General features: G+C 38.5%; 1 protein-coding gene across 1 annotated transcript in view; it reads right to left on the bottom strand.

Annotated features, from left to right (window-relative positions):
- Positions 1-2,790: 2,790 nt before the first annotated feature.
- The window catches only part of PCGF3 (polycomb group ring finger 3), a 53,502-nt gene continuing 35,365 nt past the window's right edge, over positions 2,791-20,927 (bottom strand). Inside the window, exons 3-10 of the mRNA XM_070935439.1 lie at positions 18,311-18,428; positions 13,746-13,842; positions 13,408-13,463; positions 12,025-12,135; positions 9,993-10,081; positions 6,542-6,679; positions 3,698-3,778; positions 2,791-3,240 (exon numbers count right to left, since the gene is read on the bottom strand). Coding sequence (XP_070791540.1) covers positions 3,193-3,240; positions 3,698-3,778; positions 6,542-6,679; positions 9,993-10,081; positions 12,025-12,135; positions 13,408-13,463; positions 13,746-13,842; positions 18,311-18,419 — 729 coding nt within the window. The 5' untranslated portion in view covers positions 18,420-18,428 and the 3' untranslated portion in view covers positions 2,791-3,192. The remainder of the gene's footprint in view (positions 3,241-3,697; positions 3,779-6,541; positions 6,680-9,992; positions 10,082-12,024; positions 12,136-13,407; positions 13,464-13,745; positions 13,843-18,310; positions 18,429-20,927) is intronic.

Consider the following 20,927-nt stretch of genomic DNA (forward strand, 5'->3'; position numbering starts at 1 on the left):
GGTGTTCTCGAAATAAATGTATTGAAATAAAACTCTCATCAAGCCCACTGGCCATGTCTAGAGAGCAAAAGTTTGGGAAAGCCTGAATCAATTCAACAGGCTGGCTAAATTTAAGGCTCACTAAGCACTGTTAGCCAGGATGTTTTCAGATAGCACCTGGTCACCTATAAAAGGAGAAGATGGGGAATTTTAAAGGCTGTCCTATTTATGGCAGCCTGGCACATTTTCCCACAGCCCCCCCTCTCCCCCCCCCCCAATTTCAATAAAGGTGTTTTCTTCCATTCCCTAACCATTTTATTTATATCTCAGCTATTTTTCCAGAATAATGGCGGGCAATCATCTATCATTAGTAAGCACTTACTTATTATACAAATTTTATATAATTAAGAACTATTACCTTTTTAAGCGCACTTACTAGTAGAAAATCTCCTGCAACACACCCCAATTTAAATGAGTGCAAATGTTACAAGGGGTGCCAGTGCACTCATGTTCACCTCGTATGGTGAGTGGAAAATTGCTTTTAAGGTGTGTGTGATGTACTTTTTTTTTTCAACTCTAGCTCATTGCAACAAGACATGCGCAGAACGCTCTCTACCAAAAGGTTGCCCAATGTTTTTTCCATTTGTCCTCCATTCCCACTTCCACTGCTCATGTGCAAGCCGACTCTTGTACCTTTCTCCATCTCCTCCTGTTTCTTCTTTGTTCCTTTCTTTTGATTTCCATCTAATTTATCATTATGAAATTAGAGAAGGAAAACAACTCGGGAGGGATAGGCTCCTAACATAGCTAATATGTCCTGCCGACAGGAGAAGCCACAGGAGGAGAAATTGGTACTTTACAAAAAAAAAAAAAACGTGACCCTTTTAACTTCAGCAGATATATAGGAAATAATTGGCATTATGAAAGGAATGCGTTTTGTCTCCTTCTAACAGAAATTATAAAGGGTTTCCACGGTGTGAGAACAATTCATTTCAGAAAATGAGATCTAATAGCTTAATTGAATATATGTTATCTGATGCATTACCGATGTCTAAAAAATCCTGAACAGTATGAAAAGAGCCCTTCCTTGCCTCACATTTGCATTTACTCATTTCCATTTTGTTTCCTGCCCCATCCCTGTACTTATTCAGGTTTGTCCACTCACCCACACCCGTCGTGTATCTTTTTGCTGAGGCTTGCTCCCTATAGGAAAAATTCCCTGTGAGTCACACTTGCAGAGCAAGGATATTCAGAAGAACAAGAAACAAATGTTAGCAAATTGCTACCAGTCCTGAATATTCACCACCAGAACATACACCTCCAAACGGAAGTGACTTCCGTAAAGGATGGCGAAACTCAAGACTTTTGTCTTCCTAGTGATCTCTCTCTCAAACTCAGCCAAAATATAGCCCATCCTCATTGGGCTATCCTCTGCTTCTGCCTAAGGACCTGTTCAATCAGCAGCGGGATTATAAACAATAGAGCTAGTAAGACAGAGTAAAGGCAAATTCTGCATCAAAGAGAAAAATCTTGAGAAATTAAAAAAATATACCCTCTCAGTAATCCTTCTCGGCAGCACCTTCTTCCCTGTTCTGGTCATATCCCATCCAAACTGGTGTCCCAATGGAGGAAAGGCAGACTTGTGTTCATGCAAAGAATACTTGTGCCTCTGCATATATGTATGTGCATATGGAAGAGAGAGAGAGAGAGAGAGAGACAGAAAACATGCCTATATACATGCAACAAGGAGTATGCGCATGCATTCTTGAACACACTGGAGTATTTAAAATCAATGACGTGGTTCTCCCAGATGAAAGTGTCTTACATATCCCGTCCAGATGAAGAATAACATATATTTCGCATGGTCCATATTTGCGGTACCACCACTGAATGCAACCTTTTTTTAAAAAAACAAAAAACAAAAAAACAACCCAACCTTAAAGATATTAAAGGGAAAGCAACATTGCCCTTCACACACCGTTCCCACCTCTACTTAAAGAGAAAGTGCACTTACATAGTCTAGAGGGAGAAATCAAATCCCTTGGGGGGCTGGATTTAAAAATAAATAGATTTATAGGTTAAGGCCCAAAAGTACCATAGTGCCAACTAAATCCGAACACGTAAAGATAGTTCAAGTAGAGAATTAGGCAAACACAATGGTCTTCTTATAGAAGCTAGAACCCAGCAGGAAGGTCAGTGAACTCATGCCTGTCATAGAATGCATGCTCCAGCATTAGTATTATGTGTTGTTCAAGAGAACAATACTGGAGTTCAAGTAGTTAAGGCTGCTAAAGGCTTATTTCATTTTTCAGAACAGGAAATCCCAGTTTCCGCCCCAGCTATGTAAGTCACACATATTACAGAAAAAGGATGTTCCCCCCCCCCCGCCACCCCTAAATGCTCAACAGTTTGTGTGATCTGAGAAAACTGAAATAAAATGGAAATCACTCATTCCAATACCTTCCTCAAATGAATCAGCAGAGGAACAAAGGAGCAGAATCCAGAACTGTATCATGATCTCAAGTCACTGCCAACCATTACATTTTTTTTTCCAATGTTAAATACTATGAAGGGCTTACTGATCAACAATTGCCCGCGAGGTTTAAGAGACAGAACACTTGGAGAGAGAGAGAGAGGAGGGAGGGAGGGAGGGAGGGAGGGAGGGAGGGAGGGAGGAAGGAAGGAAGGAAGGAAGGAAGGAAGGAAGGAAGGAAGGAAGGAAGGAAGGAAGGAAGGAAGGAAGGAAGGAAGGAAGGAAGGAAGGAAGACGGAAGGAAGGGCTATGTTTAAGCTAAGTTGCAAAAGAATCCAAGAGCTGCTTGGTGACAAGAAATTGAAAATTACCTCCTTCCCTTACATTTTAACCTATTTTGCATCTTTCAAGATGATGACCAAGAACTGAGCTACACAGAGGGAACTGTGAAGTGCTTTCAATGTCTGTAAACATCATGCTGGTAGTGTCCGTTCAAACTGCACTTTCCTTTTTTTTTTTTTTTTTTTGTAGAAAATAGTATAAATATTTTTACTGTCCTGAACGTTGAGTTTAATGCATCTCTCAGAGAAATATTCAGAATGGTGGGGTGGGAAAGTACTACTGTTTTTCAGGAATGGATTTTGCTGGTCTATGTCACGAGTGAATTGAGTAACGATGCACTAAGAAGGTGCCTGATGATAGTCTCTGCAAAAAAACCGTCCACAAGGACAAAACAGTTCTTACAGCAAGTCCATTTTCGGTCTGTAATGTAGCAGTAGAGGTGCTTTCTGAAAAATAAACATAATTGCTTGAGGAACTCTCTGATGCAGACCATTAATAAACAAACGAACTTGTTTTTAAGCTTAACCTTTGTTTAGGACTCTGATGCCCATGATTGATGGCCCAGGAGACACAGCAACCCTCAGGCTCAATATCTCAGCAGGTTCTGCAGGGCTACCCCTAAGTGGTGGGGAAATTAGACATTTCTGGTCCGAAGACTTTGGCAGACATTATCTCTATCTTTGCCCAAAGCAAAGATGTCCCAAAGCCAAGCATCCCTCCCCCCTTTATTTTCCTGCCCAAGCTAAAACAAAACAGTAAGATAATTTCTGACCTGAGAACATGGAAAGAGAAGGACCACAAGGAATCAGGACATCAGTTATATCTTTATGAATGATAAAGTAAAGGTTTAGAGTTTCAAAGGGAGAATATTAAATGCATCAATCGATTACCAATGCTGCATACCTTAAATCTCCATCTTGTGACAACTACAAATTTGAGAGTATGGTCCTTGCCCAGAATTTCTTCATTGCATAATATATCCAGCTGATAAAGGAACAAAAGATTTATATTTTTACTAAAGAGATCGATTTACAAGATGCAAATAATGATGCAATTAAAACAAAATTTTGTTTTGCTTTTTAATGGCATGAAATGGTATGATACTACCAGTCAAATATTGCCTCCCAAAATCTCTTCAGGTGTCTGGACTTTTCCAATACTGTAAAACTCAGCTAGAGATTTAGTTCTAACCAACCATTATTCTACAAGTTGAATAATATGTATATTCTACCATTTAATTTTCCTGGTGGGTGGGAGATAAAAATTTCAGCACTTACAGGAGATGCAGAATTATTTCAGGGCATAAACTTCACTCTTCACTCTGCTGGATCACCATCTGCTCCATAATCTACAAAAGACCAGATATTCTGGCCTTACAGAAATTAACTAAATCCAGAGTGAGAAAATTAACAAAGTGAACATGTGCAAGTTCTGAGCTTCATCGTCTGAAAAACCTGGAAGCAAAGGCCTGAGAAAATGAGTTCTAAAACTGGTAGTTTAAAAAAGTGAGTTCCTGATAGGATTCTATATTGGATATGTGGAGGCTAACTTAATTAGCTGTCCAGGGAATGATTATTTCCAAATAGGCAAGTTACAAGCAATAGCAAACAGAAAATGGTAGAAATTGGATGTGAAATTTCTTGCCTGTTTTTAATTTGAAAGCCAGAGTCTGATATTATGAAGAACAAAAACCTCACGTAACTATTTCAGCTATAACCTATGTATGCCCTCAAAACATAGCAGATGTCCTACTTGACACGTAAATGATTGTACATTTATTTTCTCCTTCTGTTCCATCAGTTGCTGATACTAAAATTCTCACACTCCAAAAGTTCTTCTCACAATTTGCCAGATACCTCCAAAAAAGAGAGCACATATTGCCTAATAATTGGAAAATCTTTTCTCTCTGGATTGTTTCAACAGGGACTAGAACTTCATTCCCACCTCCAAAGAGCTACCAAACCAGCCTTGACTCTCAGTGTCTTAAGTTCACAAAGTTAAAAAAACAAAACAAAAAGAACTGTGGTCCAGGTTGAATAATCAGTTATTTTCTCTGAAATAAACACTGCTCCTGAATCAAATAGATGGTCTATAAGAGACGAATTTAGATATTAAATCCTAGAAATCCTTTTGAACCATTTTTACTGCCTATCTCTTCCAAACTACTAAAGTAGTACTGCTTCCCTCTGTAATGAAACCACCCCAAATCCTCCTCATATTTGTGAATATTCTCACCACACATTAACAAGTTCTAAGAAATGGACTAGAGAAACCAAAGGGGAAATTTCTAATGAACTGGAATGTTTGAAGACATGCAAGCATGAGCGTTTCCCAACTTTGGCAATGTTAAAATGTGTGGACTTCAGCTTGCAGTTGGCTGGTTGGTTAATTCTAGGAGTTTAAGTCCATACATCTCAAAATCACCAAAACCAAAAAATACTGATACAGATCAAAATGAGTTTGCTCCACTATAGTCTAAGTGAGGAAAAGAGGAAACTGAGATATACCTGAGTGAACAAAATTTTCAATGGAAACAAACAGTAAGATGATTTACATTTATCAACAGATCATACTAAACTGTGTGTGTGTGTGTGTGTGCACACGCGGGCACGTGTGTATGTGCATGTGCGTGGATAGGTGGGTGTTCTTAGTCAAACCTGCGAATCAAATGCAGGTTGAATTGTGCCATGAAACAGCAAAAATCTTTCTGCCTTTCATAAAATCCATGATTTTCCAAAATCAATGTGCTGAGGGCTATTTTCTTGACTTCAAGTTGATTTTCCAAAGAAATAGAGAGTCTCTGCATTTTAATTAACAGATCTTCATTAACATATATTAGAACATTTTGCTGTTTTTAAGACAGTATTGACTGCTGGCAATTGGATGGACAAGTCCCTGGAGTTTTTTTGGCAAAGTTTGTCATTGCCTTCTTCCTAGAGCTTGGAAAGAGTGATAGGCCCAAGATCACCCAGCTGGCTTTGTGCCTAACATGGCACTAGAAAACACGGGCTTCTAATGCCTGGTTCTTTAATCACTACACCAAACTGGCTGTATCTTACTCAAAAGCCCTAGTATACTGCCAAGTAAATATCAGACTAGACTTTTCCTCAAATGTAAGCCAATGTGTTTGCAAGCTAATGAAAAATGAGTCAAACTCAATTTCCTTGCAATAAATACAGCAGATAACCTAGACAACTGGCTTTCAAGATATTATTTAAATAAATGCATGGCACTTTAGCAGACATTAGTTGTAACAGATTATTTTTCAATAATATGCACTGAAATTTTACATCATCTCTTTCACAATCCATCCACAATACATGTGTAATTTAAAATCTTAAAGTTTAAACTTTTTTATTTTTAAAGAAATTATTGTGACCTTCAGAATTCATATAAACATCTGAAGGCACTTGCTTGTTCTGCAGTTTTTAAACTTGTCTCCACTAAAGGTCTCCCCGTGAATTTTTCTCACTAGATATATTTACATTAATGCTTCAAGTGCAAACTAAGGAATATTGGGAAGCTTCAGAATCACATTTTGAAAGCTTAATATCTGTTAAGGCACTGCTTCATTTATTATACATTAGTTAAGTGACTGAAACAGCAATTCTGTTTCAGGAAAAATCAACCATCTCTAAGGATTTAACATGACTTTTTAAGAAAAAAAAAGTTACACAGTTATTTTTTTAAAAAAAACCAGCCACACTTTTTTGTTTCTCTTTGTTTTACTCTATAACCCCTGATTACCTCATTAAATGAAGAAAGATTAAGTTTTTTGGCAATGAACTTCTTTAGATGCAAGACTGTAGCTTGTGCTGAACAACGAATCCATTTTCTCTTCAATCCACGCAATTTGCTACTGTTGCATTCCAAGCAGATGCTTACCTGTAAGGAAAGAGCAAGTACAGGTTACAATTTAAGTTCTCATTTCGTAGCAGCAGAAGCAGAGCATTCTAAACTGCATGATGCCCACGTTACGTAACAAGGGGAAACAACAGATCAGTGGTGGGTCTGCTTAAATTCAGAAGGGAGCCTATCTGGCAATCCTAGCTATAAAGAATGGTTTTCTGTGGTGGGAAAGTCCTCCCACCACAGAAAGCTCTTATCCTTAAACTCTTCCAGGAAATCTGGAAGAGCTTAAGGATAAGAAAGTAAAAGAGTGCACTAGAAAGGGGTGTTCTAATATGCTCTAAGGCAGTGATGGCTAAATATTTTTCCCTTGGGTGCCAAAAGCATGTGTGTGTGCACGACCACATGCCCACACCCATGATGCAATCCCCTGCGTGCCCCTGCGCGTGACCCCTCCGCACCCATTTTGGGCCTAGCAGGCCTCGCTGAAGCCTCCTGGGACCAAAAACGGGCCACGGGGGGGTGGGCGGTGCGCCACACCTTCCCCATGCCCCATTTTGGGCCTAACAGGCCTTCCTGAAGCCTCCTGGAACCCCCCCACACATGCGCACATCTCCCACATGCATGGCAGAGACCTGAAAATCAGTTGGCAGGCGGGAGGCGTGCATGTGCAGTGGAGCTGACCTAGGGCAACGGCTCACATGCTCGCAGAAATGGCTCCACATGCCACCTGTGGCAAGCGTGCCATAGGTTCACCGTCACAGCTCTAAGGAATTTTCTCTATGATACTTGGAGAAATTTTCACTAAGGTAAGGGCAATTGCCTATCAAACTGAATTAAATCATTTGTTTGCAAGTGTGTGTGTGTGTGTGTGTGGGATGGAGAAATTCCTTCACTGTGATGACAGTTTCTTATTGTGTGCAGTTGCTGGTTTACTAAAGGTTGTGCATACACCGTTTTACTAATCCCATGGACATTTGGATCTATGCTCATCCTAGAATCTCCAGGTTCCATAAACTTTTATTTTTTTATGTGTATGTATATTATTTTCCTGGGCTCCAAGATCATTGCAGATGGGGACTGCAATCAAGAAATTAAAAGAGGCTTGCTCCTGGGGAGGAAAGCTATGGCAAATCTAGACAACATACTAAAAAGCAGAGACATCACCCTGCCAACAAAAGTGTATATAGTCAAGGCTATGGTTTTCCTAGTTGCAATGTATGGCTGTGAAAGTTGGACCATAAGAAAGGCTGAGCACCAAAGAATTCAGGCCTTTGAACTATGGAGAAGACTCCAGTGAGTCCCTTGGACTGCAAGGCAATTAAACTGGTCAGTCTTAAAGGAGATCAACCCTGACTGCTGTTTAGAAGGCCAGATCCTGAAGATGAAACTCAAATACTTTGGCCACCTAGTGGGAAGGAAGGTCTCACTGGAGAAGAGCCTAATGCTGGGAACGATTGAGGGCAAAAGAAGAAGGGGACGAAAGAGAATGAGGTGGCTGGATGGAATCACTGAAGCAGTAGGCGGGAGCTTAAATGGACTCCGGAGGATGGTAGGACAGGAAGACCTGGAGGAATGTTGTCCATGGGGTCGCAATGGGTCAGACACGATTTTGCAACAAACAACAACAAATACACACACACACACAAATAAAACTTTACGGAACCTGGAGATTCTAGGATGAGCATAAATCCAAATATCCATGGGATTAATAAAATGGTATATGCACAACCTTTACTAAACAACATAAATTCCTCTCTGCCTAAGGCCTTTTCAACTAGAACACTGAGAAATAAGTTCCAGGTCTTCTGCTTCCAGTTATTCTCAGATGTTAAGCACAGATGCAGTTGGTCACTTTACATTCTTCAGTTCAAAACAACATAAATTATGCAGCAAGGAAAAATGTTGTGTAGACATGTAGTCCTCAATTTACAACCACAAATGAGCCCAAAATATCTGTGGCTAAGCAAAACAGTTAAATGAATCACTGCAGTTGTGAAGTTAGTAACACGGTTGTTAAGTAAATCTGGCTTCTCCATTGACGTTGCTTATCTGAAGGTCACAAAAAAAGGTGATCACATGACCCTGGGATGCTGCAACTATCATAAATATGAGTCAGTTGCCAAGCATCTGAATTTTGATCACATGACCATGGGGATGCTGAAATGGTTGTAAGTGTGAAAAATGGTCATAAGACACTTTGTTAGTGCCATTGTAACATTTCATTTGAACTAGGACTACCTGTAACATTTATTCATGCAAAATGTTCTAGCCCCGTGAACATAGGCGAACCTATGGCACGTGTGCCCAAAGTAACACACGAAGCCATGTTGCCCTGTACGCGGGGCCTTGCCTGTTTGCCTTCTGAGTTTCTGCTGTGTATGCGTGCACAACGATCAGCTGTCCTTCGCGCGCATGGCAGTGCTGAAAACTGGTGTGCGCCTGAGTGCCAGAACCCAGAAGTTTGGCTTTTCCGAAGCGTAATCCCTTTGTGTGCACCGCAGTGCTGAAAACCGGCCTGCGCATGCACGCTGACCAGCTGATTGTCGGGCGTGCATGCGCACTAGAACCCGGAAGATTGGCTTTTCCGGAGCGTAGTTTTGATGAGCATGCACTAAGTTTCCGTGAAAAGGTTCGCCATCACTGTTCTAGCCCTTCAGTTTAGTTCTAATGAAGTTGGTAATTTTTAGAACTGCTGAAGTAACTGGGAACAGCCATATAGGCCGGCTGACCACCAAAGTCAACCTACAGCTGCAAGCTATTGCGAATGAAAAACAATTTCTTTTTCTTTCAAAGAATTTTGAATAATTTGTAAGGAATAGATTGAGTTAGTAAATGAGAACAAAGTTAATAGTGAAAAGGGAGTCAGCCAACTGTGAGGGGATCACTAATGTCTCCCCTCATTTATTTTTGCCCAGAAAAAATTCAAGGACTGGTGCCAGAGATTTCAGTCAAGTTTGGGAAGTCACAACCAGCCATTCTTAGGATTTTTAAAAATTATGGTATCTAGGACATTCTTACTTTCATTTGTGACAATTTCAAACATTTCTTCTAAAAATGAACCTCCCTAGTTATTGATGGAAATGAATTCACTGAAAGGATCGTTGTGATTTAGAAGGTATTTTAAGGGAAAAAATTAAAGAAAAAATCCTATAACTTTAAACATGTATTTCTGTACTTGGGCAACTGCCAAAGGTGTGAACTTCAGCTCTTAGAATTATCCAGACAGCATATTGAGAATTCTGGGAGTCAACTCTACACATCTGGAAATTCCCTCACTGAGAAATACTGTCTTAAACCACCAAAAAGGGAAACAATTGCTAGTTCAAAGGTTATATTTCAACAATACCTGTTCATCACTTCTGTGATAATCATTATCTTCTTCCTGTTTCTCTTCTGATGTTTCTTTGTTTGTGTTCTCATCTGCTTTAGTTTCCCCTTATGACAAAAGCATAAAGGATCTGTTAGGAACGGGAAGACTCCAAAGATAGAAATATTTGCATGAAACAAAATGAAATCAAGATCAACAGCTTTTTCAGAATGAAGCCCGTTAATCACAGACAAGTCAAATCTCTTCACATCTCAAATCTCTGTAGGATCAGCATTATATTTTGATAAACTGTGTTGCAATAGCACTTAGCAAATTCTATCTAAAATATATCTGCAACCTACTTTAGCACTGAGAAATTTACAGTCTATCTACTCAATTTATATAGCTGACTATCTCACATACTTGACGTTGTGTAGTTCAACGTTAAAACACAAAAAAACCCAACACATTTATTTTAAAGTCCAACCCTGTTGCTCAACTGTAACCTAAGAAGCTCAACCAATTCATAACAAAGTAAAAATAAAGGAGAATTCTACAGCCAGCAAGTCATCTCTACTACATATTAAAATAATGCTTGTACAGACAAAGCACTACAAAATGACCACACTGTGATTTGAGACAAAGTGGCCCTCTGGATTTATTTATTTTTATTTATGTATTTATGAAATCTATTGGCCGCCCATCTTGTATCCAATAAAACTGGGCGCTTTATCCTTGTAAAGTGGCACAATCTTCTGCAATGATGCTATGCTCTATTACTGAATGAGGTTCTGTCACTGACTCTGGTGCAGCAATATACACTTTCCCAGCGGAGCCAAGTCTAGCATTTACCAATGTTATCTGCCTCAGAATTAGCAGCATGAACTCTTCTAGGAATTGCTCTCAAAAGAAACGGTTGCCACAAGACTTACCTAACAGATTTAAGGCACATAAAAAGGCAAACATTTTTGGAATGTTATTAAATGCAGCAAGCTCACAGGACTTGATTATTGATCATCAAGCTTGCTGCCTTGGAACAGTTTAATTTACAAGAACATCCAGTGTGCAGTAGTCTGTGAAGATTAGGATTATTGTCCTAGATCAGCAGAGGGCAACCTATGGCCAGGAAGTCTCAATATTTCATTTGTAGCCCTTTCCCAATCCCAGAGTCAATGGGGTTGAAAATGTAAGATCTCTTTTATTTTGTTATTATTTCTATTTAATTTTATTATTTATTTTAGCAATTTAAGGAGCATTTTACTCCTTTAACCTTACACAAAACTTTTAATCTTATACAGAACCTTACACAAAATCACTGATTTATGAGGCTTTGTGCAAGGTTAAAGGAGTAAAATACTCCTTAAATTGCTAAAATAAATAATCTACACTAGTGATTTCTACACTAGTGATTTCTTAGCAAAACTACTGTGCCCCATAGTGACACACCCAGAACTTTATAAACTAACAAATCATGCAAGAGCCGTCTTCCTGGAATGAGATTTTGGATCTTAATGTTTACATTTATACAATTGTTTATCTATTTCTTGGTGCCCATAACTATGTGTGAAATCACAAAATGGTTTCTGACAGTGAAAAGGTTGCCAAACCCTGTCCTACCACAGAGGTTCTCAACCTTTTTTTGTTCTAGTGAGCGTCACATGGAATTTTGGAAGAGTGCTATGCTTTGGTGAAGCTTATACCCATTTTTACAAGATATCCACAATTTATGGATACCATAAGTCTAAACAGAGAGACTACATATGCGCAAATAATGGGGCCACTTTAACAATTCTGGGGCTAAATGGACCATTCCAAAGCTTAGAGAGAAATCCAACTGTGAAGATCTTGTTGCAAACACATGGATCAGAAAATTAGTGAATTTTCAGCTTTCTAGTCAAGTACTCACAGCAAAGCCCTAATTTACGCAAGAAATTGACAGTTTGTATTTCTTTAGCAAGGTTGTGATAAACGTACTAAATTAAACTAATCTAGTTAAACAAAGAGCAAACAATTTCCTTTGGTAAGCACAGTAATTATTCTGAAAAGAACAAGCACATGCATTTCTATTTACCATTACGGTGAGTATCTAAATGCTGCTTGGCTGAGCACGTCTCCCCTTTGATGTCACCTGGTACTTCCATGCCCAATTTGTGGTAGAATTCCCTCTGCTTTTTCATTTCCGCTGTTTAACATTTTAAAATAGTGTCTTTAACTAAGAATGTGGACTTCATCAACTCAAGCAAACATTGTATTCCTCTCTCTTTTTTTAGAACATATAACAAGAGCCCCCTCTAATGTTCAAATGCTTTTTTTGTGGCTAACTCGTAACACAACTGGATTTTAAAAATATCCCATACAATGCAATACTACTTTTCAAGTGTTGCATCCCACATTAAGATGACTCAATACTGTTCCTCTCACTTGTCTACTTGTTCAGTAACATTTGGCAAAAATTAGAATCCAGGGAACAAACTAATTTTTGTTTTATAATATTTACTTATGCATTCATTTTTTTGAATTTTGGAAATCACTTCCCCCTCCTATTGCCATACATCAAGAGATGTATGTTTTCCAACCACACTTTTGGGAATAGAGCCTAGCAACTGGGAGTTAACTTCTTATATTAGTCTTCTGCTGAAGTAACACCGGATTGATCAAAAATATGATCCACCAACTATTATTTTATAACATAGTTTTTAAAATCCTAATCATGGTATTTACAGTCCATCTATCATAAGATTCAAAATATTTATGTGAGTGAAATAAGTAAATGTAAAATTGGACACTTTAATTCCTTCTATACTATCAAAATTACTTCTATATTCACTTTATGTTTATAAGTATGAAGAACTTTGGGAGATGCCAATATTCCTTCAGATTTAGAAAATGTCCTGGGAGGTGCCAGGAATGTTTAAATTGTAAAACCTGTTTCTGTCAATTTCTTCCACTGTTTTTTAGAAAAAGACTTTTTTGAGTTATATGACTAAAATGAGGATACAACCAACCATTTACTGAAGATATTTTAACTTTTTACTTATTAATGTTGAGGATACCTGCCTCTTTATTCCTCTTCAGATCTTGTAAACCATCTTATATAATTTATGATTATTATGTGGACAAAGAATGGAGAAATTTAGAGCAATACCAGGTATACTGATTGGGGAATTCTGGGAACTGAAGTCTATCTATCTGAAGGCTATCCACATTGGGAAAGGCTTCTTTGATTTTTCTTTTCAATTCTGAGGACACATTTAAAAAATAAAACTTTTGCCGTGGGCTCCAATGTGATGTGTGGTTGCCCTTGCTTTCACAAAGCAAGCAAATAAAGCGAAGCAACAGTAAATTGTATCATTTCCTGCAAACATCCAACAGTTTAAATAGTGTCTTCCAAACATCACACAGAGGCGATTTATTCACATACAAATGCCTTTTGAACAGTTTACTGTTCTCTTACCTTCTTGAAGACCTGGAACAAGCTTGTAAACAATATCTTGCATTGTTCTGTCATGACTGACAAGACAAAAAATGAGAAATTAAAATAGTTACTGCAAAGACCTGTAATAAACCTTTATATATTTAAACCATTAGGATAACTGAAAAATATCCTCTTCCTTTGGGCACAAATGAAAGGGAAAATAAAGAAAGAAAATAAGTGGTTGCTTTATCTATTTCCATTTTGCTGAAACACAATGGAAAAATCCAATCATAGGCACACTGTTTTGTCCAATTCATGTTTTAGAAAAGGCACATCCAGGAAATTTCTGCACGTATTTCTTTTAACACAATACTTACCCAATATACTGGAGAGGGTGACTCTGGTGTATTACTATCCTGCATGTGGGGCAGGTATTATTTTCCTCCAAATATTTTACCAAGCAACTCCTGCAAACTGTTTTTACAAAAAATATATATATCAGTTAAAATGATTGTAAGGAAACATTTTCATCTGCTAATAACATTTAAATTCTGCACATAATTGAACCTGTATTGCTCAAGGAAACAAAGTTAAACAATGTCACTGTTTCATAGTTGTGGATGCAGAACCAAATGGTTGCTTTCAAAGCCCAGTTTTAACAAACACAGAAACTGCCCCAAAGGGTGCTTGTAGTCTAATGAACATTTTATAAGGAGAACTTTCTTTTCCTGAATAAACTTAGCATATCCCAAATTTGCATCAGAAAAATGCAAATATAAAGACTTTAGAAATAAAATCAGTGTCTTTGTTGTTATTTGAGATATGTAAGACTGAAATAAATTTATAAACATTGTGGGGTCATTTCAAACACAAAATAGACAGCTACTGTCCTATAAGCAGACTTTTTTTTAAAGAAAAAGGAGTATTATTTAATATTTATAGTGATAGATTACTAGCCTTACTTAAAAGTAAGTAATATACTGAAATATAAGCAACAGCACGGCATAATTGGTTGTTGGCTGTCGGTATACTTGCAACCAAGCTTATTCTGAAGCTAATGATTGCTGTTGGAAAAGTGAAACTTCCTCAGTAATGATTCGATTAACATTTCGCTGTATCTTCAACTCTTGAAAAGTGACAACACCAAAGACTAAAAGCTGCGGTTAAACAGTGCCATCTACTTTTCATACATGACGATACACATTCTAGCAGATACATGAGCAAACTTGGGATAATGTTTACAGAACAGAGAAGAGATTCCCTTCAGAGGGAAACTCAGAAAGGAAGAGGGTAAATCCACACACTTATATACTGGCCTTCCAGAAGACCTTGAAAATCTGGTTTTGTGCCCAAGCCTGGGGCCACCTATTCCTATTCCTGCTCCTTCCTATTCCTACTCCTTCGAAGCCTCCCCGAAGAATGTGTGTTGTTAACACATTTGGGCATCCCCTGGACAAGAGCTTATAGCTGGCCAATCCTTTCAATCCAGAAGCATCCAAAGCGTAGTGAGGTGCTCATTGATATGTATGTATGTATGCATGCGTGTTTTGTTGTGCATCACCCAGAGTCATGTATGTGAGATGAGGCCATCATACAAATCAAATCAATAAATAAAGTATTATTATCATTTTTATATGTGAGTAATCTACATTTAGTTTCACAGTCTAAGATTGGAGGAAAGTTAATAATTCAAATCCTAACCAAGGGCCTAACAATTATTAAGATTGGGGGAAAGTTAATAATTCAAATCCTAACCAAGGGCCTAACAATTATTAAGGTAGCATCTAAGAATGTAGGCAGTTCCAAGCAGGGTTGTTTTTTGTTAAATTAGGGTGTTCCAGTCCAATAAATTCTGTATTTTCAGATATTGAGGGAGTTGTTTAGGTATTGCTCCAAGGGCTCCAATCACAATTGGTATAAGAACTGATTTTTTCCCCATAAACATTCAACTTCAAACTGCAAGTCCCGGTATTTTGAAATTTTTTCCAGTTCCTTTTCCTCAATCCTGGCATCGCCTGATATAGCAACATCAATGAACCAGAATTTCTTCTATTCAATAACCATTATATAAGGCATGTTATGAAAAACTTATCTGTCTGTTTGGATCTTAGCGTCCCGTAAGATCTTAACCTGCTCATTTTCCAAAACCTTAACTTGATGGTCCCAGTACTATTTACTACATTCAACACTAAACCTCTAATAAAGTTTCCAATGAATAATTTTAGCAACTTGATCATGACCCTGCTTATAAACAGTTTGTGACATTTTGCTGTAGACACTGATCAAATGGTTAATTGTTTCATCCTTTTCACTACAATGGTGACACTTCTTGTTATCTGTTACATGTTGAATTTTCACCTTCTTCCTTTCCAGACCAACAGACCCTATTCAGGGTCACATATGCCCTAGACACCTTCCGCCTTGACTGCTGCAATGAGCTCTAGATGGGGGCTGCCCTTGAAAAGTATTCAGAAGCTTCAACTGGCTCAAAATGCAATGGCTCACATTATTTATTATAGAGTTGCACATGTGTCACCCCTCCTTCAGGAGCTTGATTGTCTGGTGATTTGCTTCCAGGTCCAATTCAAGATGCTAATTATCACTTTTAAAGCCCTACAAGGGGCCAGGTTATTTTGAAGGACCATCTTTTGCTAGTTCCATCTACCCAACCCACCAGAGAGGGGAGGCAGGGAATGCTAAGGGCCCCCTCTCCTAAGGAAGTCTATCTACTGGGACCAAGAAGAAGGCCCTTCTCCATGGTAGCTCCCTCCTCTGTGGAACATCATCCCTGCAAAAATAAGATTGGGCCCCCATGTTAACACTCCTCAAGGCCCTAAAAACATGGTTTTGCCAGCAGGCTTAGGAATCCCCCGTGTGATATAGAACCCATCACGTAGTTGATTTCATTGTTGTTGCCTGAGGGGTGGGGGATTTATTGGTTTTTGTACTGGGGTTTTATTTCTATAAGCCACCTGGAGACACCACAAACGAGTTGGGCTGACATACACATTTTCTAAATAATTAGGTGTGCACTTGAGGAGGCAAAAGAGAAGTCACTGGAAGGAAGTTCTTGGTTTTGGAAGCACCGAATAATGGCAAGTTCTATGAAGATTCATTTTATTTGATCCATTCTTTCTGTTCACAAAAAAGGAGGGTCTTTAATATGCCATCATATTCATAAAATCCCCAGTACAAAAAGTAAAAACTAGAAAAAGCAAAGAAAGATTAAGGTGATTAAATGCAGTGCAGCTATACCTGAGCTAAAGAACTTTATCGCAAGCCTCTCAGCTTTTTGACCATAATTACACATTACATAATTCTCATTAGCTACCCTGCAAGCTGTCAGTTTTGTAAGACACTCTAGCATTCAAATTAGATCCCATCATCTTGTTAAACAAAGCCGTAACTGGGTCTACCAACTCCTATATAACCGTGATGGCAAACCTGTGGCACGCGGAGCCATATCTGTGGGCACATGAGCCATTGCCCTAGCTCAGCTGCATGCGTGATTTTCAGCTGGCCCGCCCACACTGCCCCTCCCCTTCCAGGAGTCTCCACATGGCCCATTTTGGATGCCAGGTAAATACAGGGCTTGCGCGGAGGCTCTGGGAGGGCATTTTCAGCCTCCAGAGGACCTCCAGGGAGATGGGGGGGGGCTGTTTTCACCCTCCCCAGGCTCCAAGAAGCCTGTGAAGGGCAAAAAATGGGCCTCCCGGGCCCACCGGTAATCTTTTTGCCGTCGCTTGCCAAAAGTGGGGATCACGTGGGGGTCGCATGCGAATGCATGGGGGGGCGGGGCATGGGGGCATTGAATTATGGGTGTGAGCATGTGCACATACACCCCCCCCCCGCTCCCCTCACTTTTGGAACGCGACTGCAAAAAGGTTAGCCATCACTGCTATATAACAATATGGCAAACATTGTTTTAACTAAATCAATTTATTTGTTATTTCTAATATCCTTTAATGTACTGTCAGCAAAATTCTCTTCATTGTATTAGCTACAGATCTGCTCATTCAGTTCAAAGGGGAAAAAGAGGGGGGGAAACATGATGCCTTTGCAGCAACAATTAGAAATATATTATGACTTTCAGCAAAAGGGCATCATAACCTTTACATCATGCTCTTTAGTAAAAGCTCCCTTTTCAGCATTCCTAGGTATGTACCTGAAGGAGCCATTACCTTCTGTTTTAAGTAAAAAAAAAAGTTCAGAACATTATATGATGTCACGTATTTACATCCTCTCCTAAATGAATAAGTAAGAGGTCTTAACACCTCAGTTCAGAGCAGAGGATTTTTACTGCTATGTTCTGGTCTCTGGAAAGATAATAAGGTGCCTCAGTTTCTTCTGCAAGAGCAGAACTGTTCTTCCCCATTCCTTATATAATCAGCCTTCATTTATTTGCTTCTCAGAGAATTACACAACATCCCAATATTATGGGATTAATTAAGGGAAAACCTTTTCAGGTATTAATAGAATTGCACAACTGGCTCACATTGGTTGCCCCATTGGTTGGTTCACTAACTTTATTGCAAGGTGAATCAAAACAGAGCTGAGAGTGGACACCTTTTAGGCAAACCAAGTGTGGGAATTTTAAAAATAATGAAGATTCGGACAATTTCTATTCCATACAGAAACAGGTAGAATAGAAGTGGTAAATGAATAAAATACATGCTCTACCCATCTCAGTAAGTAAGCAAGCAAGCAAGCAAGTAAGTAGATATATCTAATTGTGCCAACTACTGTAATTCAAAGTTCTCTGAATTTCTTGGTAAGAGCCGAGGCATGCATTTAAAGAAAGATTCACATATGAATAAATCTTTTGAAATTAAGGTCTTTTAAGCATTAGCCTTTCAAATAAAAATCAAAACTAAATCCCAAATGATTATCTTTACATGAAAGTAAATCTTAATTCACAATACACGGTAATAATCATACTCACAGGTATGCAAGCATTCCGTTACAGTGGTAGCATCGATAAGATAACCATTGCAAAGGCGGCAGGTTATATGGGCATTGATGTCCCAAAGTTTAATTTTTCTTGTCAGCATCTTTGGTGTCTGTAAGAAAACCAGGATAGGCAGGTATTTGAGATATAAATGTCTACTTCTTTTAAAATATCTGACCTTCATAATAAGCCTTGAATGCAGGAAAAAATGAAAATGATCGAAACAGTTTTCTTCTCCAAAGCACCTTATTTGGAAAAAAAATAAGAGTTGTTTAAGAATAATGTACAACCATAAAGCTAAAGATAACGCAGCAACTGTTGTTCTGGCCTTTACACTGCAAGATTTACAGCATTCCACCCCACAAATTTTAAATCAGCCTATTTTTCAGAAACATAAATGAATGCACCAGTTTTATCTGTAATCCATATTCTGGAAAGTCTTCCAAAAAATGCTTAGCTCCTTAAAAAATCTATACTTTTCTGAATCGTATCAGTAGTGTAAGAAAAAGCCAACTCTAGTCAACATATCTTTTCAGATGATTAATTTTTAGAAGAATGTACATATAAGATAAATTTTACAGCATTTGGGGAAAACAAAGTTTCTTGCTTAAATATGTTTAGGAGTTAACTCCCCACTTTTAAACTATAGCGAAATAACTTAAAGTAGTTTTCACAAATTGAAAAATAAGCGCATTATATTTGAACTTTATAAATCATAGCTTTTTTCATTTTTCCTTCCAGAAAACATTTTAATAGAATTTGGTTTCTGAAAAAGAAATTACTGTATGTTTTTATGTAGCATTAAAAATTTCCAGGAAAGTATTGGAAAAGTTTTTGGATTTGGTTTTTTTTTTTGGTTTTCCAACATTATTTGGGAAAGTCTTCACCAGGTAGACAATTAAAAAATAAATGCTGCAACCTAAAAAATCAGATGCTGCACCCTAACTATGGAACTCTCTGCTTCTTTATCTCCTTTCCTACTTGTGATTTCACTGTTTGTTGTTTAAAAATCTATAAATAGCTTTAAAATTTGAAATCATTAGTTACCCTGGGACCTCTTTTGGATAAAAAGGTAATTTAGAAATTCCTACATAACTGTTTATAAAAACCTTCACATCTATCAGAAATAACATAAAAACATCTGCTTTTATTTTCTCACTGGGGAAACCAGTGCACCAGAGGAAACGAAATAGAGTACTAAATAATAAAGACAGGAGGAAAGTATTTTTACCATATGCTGCAATGAGTTTTTACACAGCAGGTGTCACCAAACTAATATGTTTTCAATAAAAATTGCTGAGACATTTTGGCTGAAAAGTTGTAAATTTTTGCAACTTAGCCTTATAAGTTGATTGTAATTAAGACAGTCAATGTTTATGACCTTAAAATCAGCATACCTAAAAACCAGGGTTTTTTCACATGATATGTAGTCGGCTCGATTAGCAGCTTTTTTTCCCTTCTTTCATTTTGTGTCACTAAAAAAAACTTGCAGCTTTCCCACCCTCCCATCCTTATCTTTCTCTGAGCTGAAGATGTGGCAGCCAGCCAGCTTTCCCTAGTTGGCTGGCTGGTTGGAGCCTTACCCCTGGAATTGGGACAGGGAGGGACCCTGGGGGAGATATATGGGAAAAGTAGTCCCCAGCAGAGGGAATTAAATTAGAGTGCTGGAGAGGGGACTACAGATTCCAGCAGCTCAGAGAGAGAAAAGGAGGGGTGGTAGTTTTAAAAGGACTGAGAGGGAACAAAAAAAGGAATACTACTATGGGGAAGGAGACTGAACTTCTTTGGAATGAGAGAGGAATTGCCACCCCAAGGAAGAGCAACTGTTATATTTTGGCCTGGAGACTGTATCCTAGCTGCCATGAGAGGGGTGGCATCAGTGGTAAAATTCAATTTTTTTTACTACCGGTTCTATGGTCGTGGCTTTGTGGGCATGGCAGGGGAAGGATACTGCAAAATCTCCATTCCCACCCCACTCCAGGGGAAGGATACTGCAAAATCCCCATTCCCTCCCCACTCTGGGACCAGCTAGAGGTGGTATTTACCGGTTCTGCGAACTAGTCAAAATTTCCTCTACCGGTTCTCTAGAATCTGTCAGAATCTGTTGGATTTCACCCCTGGGTGGTATTCTTATCCAAAGCATGGTTCCAGAATAGCTGCATTTTTGGTTCAATGGAGCTCCTGAGCCATTGTCCCTTGCTGGAAGAAGTGGACCCCATAAGCCTCTCCCTGGCTTATAGAGGACAAGTCTGCAAGACAACAAGATCGGCGAGGAACCATTTGTCCAAAGGACAGTCTTTGGGACCTATTTGCGTGTTTTAACTAAATCCTCTAATGGAAGCTTGAGCCTTTATGCTGGCCATTGCTGAGCCACATCGAAGGCACTGGGACAATTGTTGCTCACCATAAGGTTTAACATTTTATACTACTGTGCTGTTTAATCTTATTTTATCTTGAGAGCCACCGTTTTAATGTATTAGTTGTGTTGTGTGTCTATTGCATTGATGCTTGTTGCCATTATCTGTAGTTGTTGCTTAATTTTATTTTATTTTAAGGACCACTATTTTAATCTGCTTGCTGGGTTATTGTTTGTTTATTGCACTGGAGCTTG

The sequence above is a fragment of the Pituophis catenifer genome, unplaced genomic scaffold (assembly GCF_029215685.1).
Source record: "Pituophis catenifer annectens isolate HBS135680 unplaced genomic scaffold, rPitCat1.0.hap2 SCAF_2, whole genome shotgun sequence".
NCBI classification, from domain to species: Eukaryota; Metazoa; Chordata; class Lepidosauria; order Squamata; family Colubridae; genus Pituophis; species Pituophis catenifer.